The 13,143-nt window shown below is 32.1% G+C and overlaps 1 protein-coding gene and 1 pseudogene across 1 annotated transcript; both read left to right on the forward strand.

Moving 5' to 3' along the window:
• Positions 1–980: 980 nt before the first annotated feature.
• Positions 981–6,123, forward strand: LOC111431767 (protein ECERIFERUM 1-like). The gene is made up of 10 exons (XM_023068471.1): positions 981–1,103; positions 1,490–1,713; positions 1,807–2,039; positions 2,169–2,388; positions 3,702–4,077; positions 4,277–4,384; positions 4,560–4,760; positions 4,828–4,926; positions 5,010–5,183; positions 5,765–6,123. Exons 1-10 carry the CDS (start codon positions 1,044–1,046, stop codon positions 5,942–5,944), a joined length of 1,875 nt encoding a protein of 624 aa, XP_022924239.1. The 5' UTR covers positions 981–1,043; the 3' UTR covers positions 5,945–6,123.
• Positions 6,124–7,671: 1,548 nt separating this feature from the next.
• On the forward strand, positions 7,672–12,373 carry LOC111432035 (annotated as a pseudogene).
• The last annotated feature ends 770 nt before the right edge of the window (positions 12,374–13,143 follow it).

Below are 13,143 nucleotides of genomic sequence, written 5' to 3' on the forward strand. Positions count from 1 at the left end.
ATAAAATTAGAATTTTATTAGACATAAAATTTAATTTTAAATTTAATGTAATTAATTTTTAAAATTTCAAATATATAAAAGATCTAATTTAATAATTTATTTATTTATTTAAGAGTTTAAATGCTTTATATTTTATAATTCTCGAGTCAAATTCAACAAATTATAAAGTTAATTTATATATTTTGAGAAAATTAAAATTGATGAAGCCCTATCAAATAATGAATCAAAATAATATTTATTAAAGTGGTACTATAAATATAATATTGACAAATAAAAATTAAAAAATATTTATTTTATTTGAAGCAGCAATAAATATTTATTTTGTGCAATAGACCAAAGACAGCTAAATGTAAAGTCCTAATAAAAATTTAAAATTTATCTTAAAAAATATGAAAAAATGGCGTATTAATAATATGTTTTTAGAATATTCTTATATTTCATCGACATTAACATTAAAATGGCGTATTAATAATATGTTTTTAGAATATTCTTATATTTCATCGACATTAACATTAAAATCTTGACGTGAACATTAAATACCAATACATAGACATTTTTATGAATGAATACTTTTATTCTCACTCTAATTCTTAAATATTTCTTAAATATTTCTTAAATATTATAGGGTAGAGCGCATTTTTTTTATTTTTTATTTTTTATTTTTTATTTTTTTAAATAAATGTGCATTTCCAACTATACCCTAAATCTTACGAGGAGAAATTATTCAATAATGCTGTTATTCCAAAGAGGTGGAGGACCATGCAAAATTGTCATGACGTGACTGACTTAGTGGGCAAATTCTATAATTTCTAGGTTTTGAGGGACACTTTTAGAAAACATAAAAAACTAAGGGGGCAAATTTTATAATTTCTAGGTTTTGAGGGACACTTTTAGAAAACATAAAAAACTAAGGGGGCAAATACGAAATTGGGGGAAGAAAGAAAGGCACGTAACTCTGCTATTATAAGAGAGGTACAAGAGGTGGTTTCGGCAATCTTCACAAAAACAGAACAGATCCTGTAGCAGCGTGAGCTTCTGCATTCATGGCTTCCACTCCTGGAATCCTCACCGATTGGCCATGGACGCCTCTTGGAAACTTCAAGGTAGCTTTCATGCCCGATTTCTCTGATTTCTCTTCTTGCTTCGTTATGTATGTCGCCATAATTTTATTTTCCGCCATTCTGCAACTCCCTTGCCGTCGTTCATGGAGTTTTATCGCACAATGTTTCTCTGCTTGATCGAATCTCTTGTTCATTATTTGTTTTTGAAAATGTCGTATGGATGATAGAATATTCCGCTAAAGAGAACTTATGATGATCGAGACTTATCGATGATGATTTACTTTAACTTTGAGGTTTTCTCTTCGTTGTTTAGAGATGCATTGCAACGAGAAATTACTGCATTACTTTGAATGTGTTTGCGAGTTCTGTATATCTGTAATTCAATCGACGGAGCAATCGAAATGACGCAGTGTAATTTTTGGTTGCAGTACGTGGTTTTGGCTCCTGGATTTATCTACAGCATCTACCAGTACATGGTAAAGGATGAAGCAGAGAGAGATGTTTCCAGTCTTGTTATTATCCCGCTTCTTTTGTGGAGAATGATTCATAACCAGATATGGATATCTCTCTCTCGTCATCGAACTGCTAAAGGCAATGCTCGAATCGTGGACAAGGGCATCGAATTCGATCAAGTCGACAGAGAAAGAAATTGGTCAGTGTTTGCTAGTAATAGAAGATACTTCACGAAGAATTAGCGGTTTATTTGTTCTGATTTTGGATTTTCTTTTCTTTAATTTCTGGATAGGGACGATCAAATTTTGTTGAATGGAGTCTTGTTTTACATAGCAGTTAATTTAACGACGAGTGCTCAGAACCTACCTATATGGAGAACAGACGGAGTGGTTATTACATTTCTGCTGCACGCAGGTCCAGTGGAGTTCCTTTATTATTGGTTCCACAGAGCTCTGCACCATCATTATCTCTATTCTCGCTACCACTCTCACCACCACTCCTCCATTGTTACGGAGCCAATCACTTGTAAGCCATTGTTCTTCCTTCTCTTAAACTTCGCTTTTGCTTTGCATTCTATTACTGTAGTTGTTTAAATTTCAAATGTCTCGCCCGATGGTGTGGGCTTATGATTTTTCTGGCTTGGAAATGTGGCAGCTGTGATTCATCCTTTTGCGGAGCACCTGGCGTATTTCATCCTCTTCGCCATTCCAATGTTGACGATATTGTTCACCGGAACTGCTTCTTTAGCGGCCTACGTCTTATACCTTACATACATTGATTTCATGAACAACATGGGGCACTGCAACTTTGAGATCATCCCCAATCGCCTGTTCACTCTCTTTCCACCTCTCAAATATCTTCTATACACTCCATCGTAAGTCTCTCTTCCTCGAGAAAGTTTTGGCTAAATTACAATTATAATAAATACTCACATTATTTCCCTAACATTTTAAAATTAAAATATTAGATGAAAATTAGAACTAGAATGGCCTACCCATTAAAATTGAGATCTAAACTTTTCTTGTCACACTTTTTCGTTTCAATTTTCATTCAATATTTCCTATACTTTTGAAAGATTTGTGAACATTATTAACATTGAAACGACTATAACATTCATGCAGGGCTACAACAGTACTTGAAAATTTTATAGCTCAAAAATAATAATGGGCGGCCTACAATAGTACATGGGAAAAAATTTAACTAAAAAATAAAAAATAAAAATTGCAGGTTGAGGTTTCCCTTTTCTCCTTGGTATTAGTATCATCTAAGATAGAAATTTATATTAGTTGTTTACATAGAAATTTTATATTGATTTAAAAAAGTTCCATGGTTATTTCATTTTAAATCTTACATTTCAAAATATTGTATTATAGACTTACAGTTGCAAAACTTTTTTTTTCTTTTAATATTTTTTTTTATTGCATTTATGATTTCCGTGACAATTACATAAAAAGAACTTGGTTGTTAGTTGAGTCATCAATAAAATATTTTCAATAACTTCACGTGTTTCTGTTTGTTCCTTTTATTAAGCTCAAAAAACTTAGAAAAGAATGCATGAGTACTCTAATCATGAAATAATATTACATTGGTTTGATTATTATTATTATTTTGTATGTTTGTTTTATAATTTTTAAATTTTCATCTTGAATTTCCCAACAAAATTTATATCATGAGATGTAGGGTAAGGGTAGTTCAAGCTTTTATGACATAAAGATTTAAAATCAATATTTATATAAATTTAAGATTTAAAATAAAAATACTCACAATTGTAGATAAGGAAAGTCTGCAAGGAAGAATAAAATTTAAAGGAGAAAAAGAAAAAGAAATTACGTTTCTGTGTAAGTTTGGCATGCATTAAATAGGAGACAGAAAACCCTGACATGTCCATAAATGAGTTCCAAAATATTTGTCCCTTTCTTTTCTTCTCTTTTTAACCTCCCGTCGCTTTTCATGCATAATATAGCTGCCTACCAATAAATACGACCACGTGGAAGGAGACCCAGAATGCCTTGTGGTTTGACAACTCCAAAGATCATTTGGGGAAAATTTTCGATACTAGAATTACATTATTTGTGTATCATAGATTATTAATTTTGATTTGCATAAATTATTTCATTATATATTCATAGATCTAGTTTTCATTTAAAAGAGTTCAATGGAATAGAAGTGATATTTTTGTGATGACAGGTTTCATTCCCTGCATCACACTCAATTCCGGACCAACTACTCCCTATTCATGCCCTTATATGACTACATTTACGCTACACTCGACAAATCTTCCAATACTCTGTACGAAAGATCGCTGAAGAGAGAGGAAGAAGTTGCTGACGTGGTTCATCTCACCCATCTCACAACTCCTGAATCCATCTATCATCTACGGCTAGGATTTGCGGAGTTGGCCTCCAGGCCCCACTCCTCCACTTGGTATACGTGGCTCCTATCTCCCATCACCATGGGGTCAATGTTGTTGACTTCAATTTATGGCCGTACATTTGTCGTTGAGAGGAACCGATTTGAAAAGCTTAAGATGCAAACATGGGCGATCCCTAAGTTTAATGTTCAGGTGACACAAACAATGATGTTTTATGTGCTGTCTAATTATTATTGGTCTGCTTACTTCTCAAGAAAACTGTTAATAATAGGAAAATCTCAGATTATAAATAAGAGTTTATCCTATATTTTTTCGGAAAATGTAGTCTTAGATTCCATGATTGTGTTTAGTTTAGTCTCTAACGAATGAAGCTTTGAACTTATCTTTGCAGTACTCCCTTAAATGGCAAACCCAATCAATAAACAGCTTGATTGAAGATGCCATAGTAGAAGCAGAGCAAAAGGGTTGTAAAGTCTTGACTCTAGGTCTCTTGAATCAGGTAATAACTTGTAACCATCTAAGCTTACCGTTGGCACATATTGTCTTATTTGAGCTTTCCTTCAAAGTTTTAAAACGTGTCTGTTAGATTTTTATATCCTTATAAAGAATGATTTGTTATTCACTCTACATGGATGTTGAGATGCTGCTAACAAAGAAATTGGAAGAAATTGCAGGGAGAGGAGCTGAACGTGTATGGAGGGCTTTACGTGCAAAGGAACCCTAAGTTAAGAGTTAGGGTGGTGGATGGGAGTAGCCTGGCTGTGGCTGTAGTTCTGAATAGCATCCCCAAATATGCGACCCAAGTTCTGTTGAGAGGCAAGCTCACAAAAGTGGCTTATGCCCTTTCTTATTCTCTGTGCCAAAGAGGCATTCAGGTCTGCATTTTAATGAATCATTTAATGAAGTGAGATGAAAGTTTCGAGCTCATGAAAGCTTGTGCAGGTCGCTGTGTTGCACGAAGAGGAATACAGGAAGCTCAACAAATCATTCAACACCAAGTTTGAAAGCAATCCAGTGCTTTCCAAAGGCTATTCTCATAATGTGACTTCAAATTCAATTACAATCTTTTCGCCTATTTACAACATTACATTCTTTTTAAAATCTTACCAAAAAATTTGGTGCAGATATGGTTAGTGGGAGATGGAGTGACAGCTGAAGAACAATTGAAGGCACCAAAAGGAACGACTTTCATTCCCTTCTCACAGTTACCTCCAAAGATTGTACGCAAAGACTGCTTCTACCACTGCACTCCTTCGATGGAGGCTCCTCCTTCTATAGAGAATGTGCACTCTTGCGAGGTACACACTCTTCACGAATTTGCTCAATATAGGATGGTTAAAAGAATATTAAAACCTATTAATTTAAATTTGTGAGATGACAGTTCAAACATCGTTTATAAAGGTGTGGAAATCTCCCCTATTAGACACATTTTAAAAACCTTAATGGAAAAGTCTGAAAGAAAAAGTCCAAAGAAAACAATAGCAGGAGAATATTGTGCCTTTACAAATGGTATTATAGCCATACATTGAGTGATGTGCCAGCAAAAATGCTATTTCCCGAAGGGGCAGACACGAGGCGGTGTGCTAGTAAGGAGGCTGGGCCTCGAAGAGGGTGGATTTGGTGGGAGTCCCATATTGATTGGACAAAACAACGAGTGGCAATGAGAACGCTGGACCGGGGTAGATTGTGAGATCCCATGTTGGTTGGGGAGTAGAATGAAAACACCTTTTATAAGGGTGTGGAAACCTTACTTTTTAAAAATTTTGAGAAGAAGTCGGAAACGAAAGTTCAAAAAAATAATATCAGATAGTCGTAGGCATCGGCGTTACAATATTAATATAAACAATAAAGATTAATTTAAAAAGATGAATAATTGCAGAACTGGTTGCCGAGAAGAGTGATGAGTGCATGGCGGATTGCTGGCGTGGTGCACGCGCTGGAAGGGTGGACGGAGCACGAGTGTGGCTACACAATGTCCAACATCGACCGAGTCTGGAAGGCAACCCTTCGCCACGGCTTTCATCCTCTCACCACTCCCACTACCTGTGGCTCCATGTAATCGTCTAATTAATTTTCTAATATATATATTTATATAATGTGTTTCTGCCTTATAAAATATTACCGGTGGGTGAATATCACTATTTGACCCTACCAGTAATGTATGAATCTAGACATTTTAGTCACTTTTGTAATTCAATTTAATGCCCAGGTGTGTGGAACAATTGTTACTGCTTTGGTAAAATGCTCGATTCCTTAGGCTTTAATATTCGTTGAAATAAATGAGAGAAATGTTTGTTTTAACTAGAGATGTCTATTCAATCTATGGTGTAGAGGCTCTATGACTCACCCGGTATGATTCATACATACACATAGATATGTGCACCCGCGAGTGTATATAAATAATATAAAATAATTGTAATATTTAAAAAATTCAAATTTGAATAAAAGAATAAACAAATGATTATCCGCCCCTCCTATATTAGATATAATAAAATAAACACGTCATTTATGATGCAAGTTAAACCAGTATCATTTATTAGATAATTAAATTAAAAGTAATAGTTATCCAATTAGAGCTGAAACAAAAAAATATAAATATTTCCAATTTTCCAATGTATATCATAGGCATCATAAATAATTCTGATTATTCTTTATTGACAAATCTTTTAATTTAGATGGGAAAAAATAGGGTTTATAAATTTTAAATTTTGCGAATATTATACTTTTTAAATTTATAAATATTTGATAAACCTTTAAATTTTAAAATGCTTTTTATAATGAAAAGTTTAAAATGAATATAATAACTATACACACACAATATAAGAAATTAATCAATATAATTTTTTTAAAATTTATTAAATAGGTTCCCAAAACTATGAAATGCATTGCCAAATAATTTCAAAGTAAATGTAATAAATATAATATTAAATAGTTGAAATTATTTGCACATAGTCATAAAGATAGAATCAAGAGGAAATTTAAGTAGGTAATTCTATAATTTTAGGAAAATTTTGATAATGGGTGGTAATTAACATAATTAGATGTTGATTTCACACGAGTTAATTGAGATCTACGTAAATAAGACTGTAATATTCATTTAAATTGAAAATGGAGAGAATGGACAGAGATTTCTCTTTTTAGAATGAGTAAAAACTCAAGTTGATTGAAATTTCTCTCTTTAGACGGTAATATTGAAATTTATTTTTTGTTTTAATTATACTAAAAACTATATTGTATTCTCGTTTATAAAATATTATTAAATTTATTTGGAAGTTTTTAATATAAATTATATTAAAAATTCTTTGATATGAATGGAGACAAGGACGACTTCCTCCTCGTCACCGTGACGTTATAGACATTAATGATAAGTTAAATTATATATTTAGTCGTACGTGCTTTAAAATATTTAATATTTTCAATTTAACATTTGATAATTTCCTAAAATATTGTTGATTTAAATTATAAAAATGTATATAATATTTATATGATTTTTTAAAAAATATATAACTAAACCATAGATAATTTTTATTTTTATTTGATGGTTAGATTGGACTGAAAAAATTGAAAATAAAAAATATATTTAAAAAACTAATTTAAAGTTTAGAGAATTAATGAATATAAAATTAAAAGTTAGTGATGAAATTAAATAAAAAAATAATAAAAATGAAAATTGTAATTCACTTCGGCGGTAAATATTTGAATATGGGCTCTTTGAATAGTTTCCCCTATAAAAGGAGCTTAGAAACGAAAAATGGAGACATTGAAAGAACTGGAGCTTCTGCATTAATGGCCTCCACGCCTGGTTTTCTCACTGATTGGCCATAGAAACCTCTCGGAAGATTTAAGGTATCTTTCAGAGTCTATTTCTCTTAGTTTTCTTCTTGCTTCGTTCATGTTCCGCTCACTGCCATTGTTATTAATGCTCGTTCATCATTCTATGCGGACCGAATCTCATGCACATAATCTGTTTGTTAAAATGAACATTAGATATTTCATTAAATTAAACAATGATTTATGGATGATCGCTCATCGTTCATTGTTCTCCGCGGACTGAATCTCATGCACATAATCTGTTTGTTAAAATGAACATTAGATATTTCACTGATTTATTGATGATCTTTCATCAAATTAAACTATGATTTATTGATGATCTTTCATCGTTCATCGTTCATAGTTCATCGTTCTGAATCTCATGCACATAACCTGTTTGTTAAAATGAACATTAGATATTTCACTAAAATAAACCGTGATTTATTTATGTGTCACAGCTATAGATCAGTGTTTAACCTTTTGATTTTCGGTAGTTTTACGTGCTAGGGATACGGAATCGCGATTAGAAAAATCTAGGCACGAGCAAGATTGTAGCCTTGTAGATGTTTGTTTATTTGCTTATACGTCCATTTTTGACAGAATTTTGTTGAAAAGAGATTGTATATGCTTTTGTCTGCAGTATCTGGTTTTGGCTCCTGCTGTCATTCACAGTATCTACCATTACACGGTGAAGGACAAAACAGAGAGAGACATTTCGTATCTTTTGATTTTTCCTCTTCTTCTGTGGAGGATGATCCATATTCAAATGTGGTTCTCTTATTCTCGTTATCGATCTGCAAAAGGCACTGCACGGATCGTCGACAAGAGCGTTGAGTTCGAACAAATTGACAGAGAACGAAACTGGTAATCTTTCTACAACTTCTGTGATGATTTTTTTTCTTTGGTACGCGTGTTTTGTGGACAGGGACGACCAACTACTGTTGAATGGAGTGTTGTTTTACATACTCAGCAATGCTATTGCGAAAACTTCAAATCTTCCTTTATGGAGGACAGATGGAATCATTATTACTTTTCTGCTACACGCAGGTCCAGTGGAGTTTCTGTATTACTTTTCTGCTATCACTCTCACCACCACGCCTCCATCGTCACAGAGCCTTTTACATGTAAGTCATTCCTCTCCGAAATAACATTTGCTTTATTTACAAGAGTAGCAAGTTTTCTGCCATGGTATGGTCGTGGTCAAATACTTTATGGACTTTGCATTTAATAGATAAAATTTTGACAAGTTGAATCTTCTAAACCTTTAGATTTGTTTTTATTTGGTCTCGATGAAACCGAACTCCAACTTCATGTCTAATATATTCCTAACCAATTTGAATCTCAATGTCAAACCAAAGTGTCCTTTCATAATTTTTTTATGTTTTATTTTTTAAAATGATGAGTTTCTTCACAATTTTATTGATGAATTTTTTACTTTTTGTTAAAAAGGAAATGTTTTAGAAAGATATTTGTTGTATTGAAACTTAATTTAGAAAAGGTTGAAATTAACGTTGAACGCAACTCTTTGTGGGAAACACTCGCACTCTTTACACTCTTTGAACACAACTCTGTATGGGAAACACTCACACTCTGCACTCTTTACACTCTATAATACTACTAATTTTTATTGTTTTTTGATTTCTTAGATGAAAAACTAGGTAGAGCTGAGAGGTACACTACTTTTTATTGTTTTTGGATGAAAACCTAGGTAGAGTGGAGGAGTGCTACTACTTTTTATTGTTTTTGGATTTCTTAGATGAAAATGTAGGTAGAGTGGAGGGGTATTTATACTGGCATATGCAATGTAGACCTAACAAATCTAAATATTTTTCCTAAAATATTTCGATCTCTCCTAAAAGATGCAGATATCTTCCTAAAATCTTTACTAAAATAAATATATTGGGCTTTGACTCTATTGGATGAAGTGATGATTTAATCAAAAGAAAATTCTCATGAAATGGCTAAGAATTGGATATGTATGGTTATGACAGCTGTGATTCATCCATTTGCAGAGGAATTAGCATATTTCATTCTCTTTTTCACACCTGTGACGATGACAGTGGTGAGTGGAACAATATCTGTGGCAGCTTGTGTTGTTTATATTACTTACATCGACTTCATGAACTATATGGGGCATTGCAACTTTGAGTTCGTCACTAACCGCCTCTTCACTTTCTTTCCTCTTCTCAAAGTTCCTCATCTATACTCCATCGTAAGTCTCTCTTTATGCTCTCACTTTAATTTCCACTTACACCTTTTTTTTTTCTTTAATAATAATTATATATGAATGAAAATTAATAGGTCTGCTGGAAGGTTAGTTTATCATATCATGTTAAGGTTTATTTTAGAAAATATATTCGTTGGGTTTTAAAGTATTATTTTGATTGAAAGAGTAAAAATAACTAGAACTAGTTTAAAGTCTTAGGTAAATAGTGGTCAAGTTTTTAGGGCAAATTAGGATTTTGATCCATCCTTACTTGAGCCCAGCTTGGGTCGGAAGATTTTAATCAAATGTTGGAGATTGATTATAAAACTCTGAATATTACTTATTAGGATAAATTATAAAATCACATTTTTTTTTAATGTTTCAAATCATTTTTTGAAACATTTTTTTAATAATTAAAAATCAACCTATCGTTTAAATATACACTTTTAGAAACGATTTTCATATAATGAAAAATTATTTTAAACGACTAAAAACATATATCGTAGTGATTTTGAATGTGTTAAATGTAATTTTAACCAATTTTAAACTAATCCATTTTCTTAAATAAGTAGAGGATATTATACTTTCTATTAAATTGTTTGATTCTTTTTCTTAAAAAAGAAAAAGAAAAGATGATCATAAATTTAAAGGTGAAGAATTAAAATGTTATTAAATATATTTTCTCTTGAATTTTATTTTTGATCATTGGGAAAGAAAATTGAGAGTAAAAAATAATTACAGGTTTCACTCGTGCATCACACCCAATTCCGAACCAACTACTCACTATTTATGGCCTTTTACGATTACGTCTACGGCACACCGGACAAATCTTCCGATGCTCTGTACCAAAAATCTCCCGAAAGAGAAGAAGATGTTGCTGACGTGGTCCATCTGACTCATCTCACAACTCCCGAATCCATCTTTCACCTACGTCTAGGATCTGCCGCGCTGGCATACAGACCTCTCACATCCACGTGGTATCTGTGCTTGCTGTCCCCAATCACAAAGCTGCTGACGTGGATCTATGGCCGTACATTTGTAGTTGAAAGCAACCAATTTGAAAAGCTCAAGATGCAAACATGGGTCATCCCCAAGTTTAACGTTCAGGTGACAAATTGCTAGCCATGGGTTTTGTTTCTAACAAAATTAAAGATTTTGAGTAAAATTGAAGCTTTAAAAATAGGCTAAATTAATAAAATATTTATAATAGACAAAATTAATATAAATATTTATAAACTAAAAGTAGCTCTAAATTCTTAAAAATGTCAATAATACTTTTAAATTTACAAAAATAAGTTTAAAAAGTACCCTTAAAAACAATAAATTGTTTAAAAAAAAAAAGAGGCTAAATTAATAAAAATATTTATAATAGACTAATTTAATAAAAATATTTATAAACTAAAAGTAACTCTAAAATTTAAAAAATTTAAATAATACTTTTAAATTTACAAAAATAAGTTTAAAAAATATACTTGAGTTTTAAAAAAAATAATAAATTGTTTTGTTTTCAAAATGGCTATTATGGTTTTTGGGTATATAATTCTTTGGTACCTAACGAACTTATTTGTGGCAGTACTCGGTTCAACGGCAAATCAAATCAATAAACAGCTTGATTGAAGAAGCTATAACTAAAGCAGATCAAAAGGGCTGCAAAGTCTTGACTTTAGAGCTCTTAAATCAGGCAAGCACAACTCATTTCTTCACAAATCCCTCCATCATAAAACCCAACTAACATATATATATATATATATATTCCCAAATTTGCAACCCAAGTCCTCCTCACAGGCAAAATTACAAAATTGGCTTTCGCACTTTACCATTCCCTTTCCCAAAGGGGCATTCAAATTGGCGTTTTCAATGGACAACACTACAAAAAGCTCAACAACTACAAAGGCAGTCTACTTCTTGCCAAAACCCATTCTCATAACGTGAATTCCCAAATTATTCCTCCATTTATTTATTTGTATATTTATTTAGGTTGAGAAAAATATGAAATTTAATTTAATGCGCAGATATGGTTGGTGGGAGATGGACTTACTTGTATGAATGCTCCAAAAGGAACAACTTTCATTCCCTTCTCCCAATTCCCTCCAAAGGTCGTTCGCAAAGACTGCTTCTACCACTGCACCCCTGCAATGAAGGCTCCTCCTTCCCTTCAGAATCTGCACTCTTGTGAGGTAAAACACTCGATACCTAACTTTTATGTTAATAAAATAGAAGGTCATTATACACAAAAGAAAGTTACAACGTAAAGGTTTGTTTGTTGCAGAATTGGCTACCGATGCGGCTGATGAGTGCATGGCGCATTGCTGGTGTGGTGCATGCGATGGAAGGGTTGACCGAGCACGAGTGTGGCTATGCAATGTCCGATATCGACCGAGTCTGGAAAGCAACGCTTCGACATGGGTTTCAGCCTCTACACACGCCCATTGCCTAAATGCCTCCCCCCATACTTTGTAGTTTGATATAAAGACTAAAGACAAGGAACACAAATACAATTATCATGTTAAATAATGAAAGTATGACCTTTCTCCAAATATCCATCCATAAGCTCAATCTCAAAAACCTCCCTCAAAATTTTTAAAACGATTGTATTAGAGAGAGTTTTCCACACTATTATAAAAATATTTTGTTATCTTCACTGACAGAGGTAGAATCTCACAATGAAAGAGGAGTGATTAATTCAGATTGGTTTTGATTCAATGCAATCAAGTTTTAGAGAATGATGAACCAACAAAACCAATAAATTTTTCATCTATTTAATTTAAATACAACTCAAATAAATTCATAACTCAATCCGAACCATCCAGACTAAATTGGATTATCAAATTTTTTAAACACCTCTAATTTAGCCAACTTTCCCTATCTTCAAATTTCAAATTTTCTAATAAACACTATATAAAATTTTTAAATTTTAAATACACCTCTAATTTAGACTAAATTGGGTTATTTAGTCATTTCAAATTTTTTACCCTGATATTAAAAAGTTTTTAATTTCCCACCAACTTTTTAGTTTTTTAAATTATCCTGAATAAACACTATAAAATATTCTCATCATGTGATGTAATTTCACGCCAATTTTTTAGTTTTATTAATTATTTAAATAGAAGATTGCTAATATAGATGGTAGAATCGAGACCTTATAAACGTGAACCTAATTTTCTGAGTGAATATAAGCATATTTCTTATACCCAAAAAAAAAAAAAAAAAAAAAAAAAAAAAAAAAAAAAAAAAAAAAAAAA

Source organism: Cucurbita moschata, unplaced genomic scaffold (genome assembly GCF_002738365.1).
Source record: "Cucurbita moschata cultivar Rifu unplaced genomic scaffold, Cmos_1.0 Cmo_Scf00037, whole genome shotgun sequence".
Classification (NCBI taxonomy): Eukaryota; Viridiplantae; Streptophyta; class Magnoliopsida; order Cucurbitales; family Cucurbitaceae; genus Cucurbita; species Cucurbita moschata.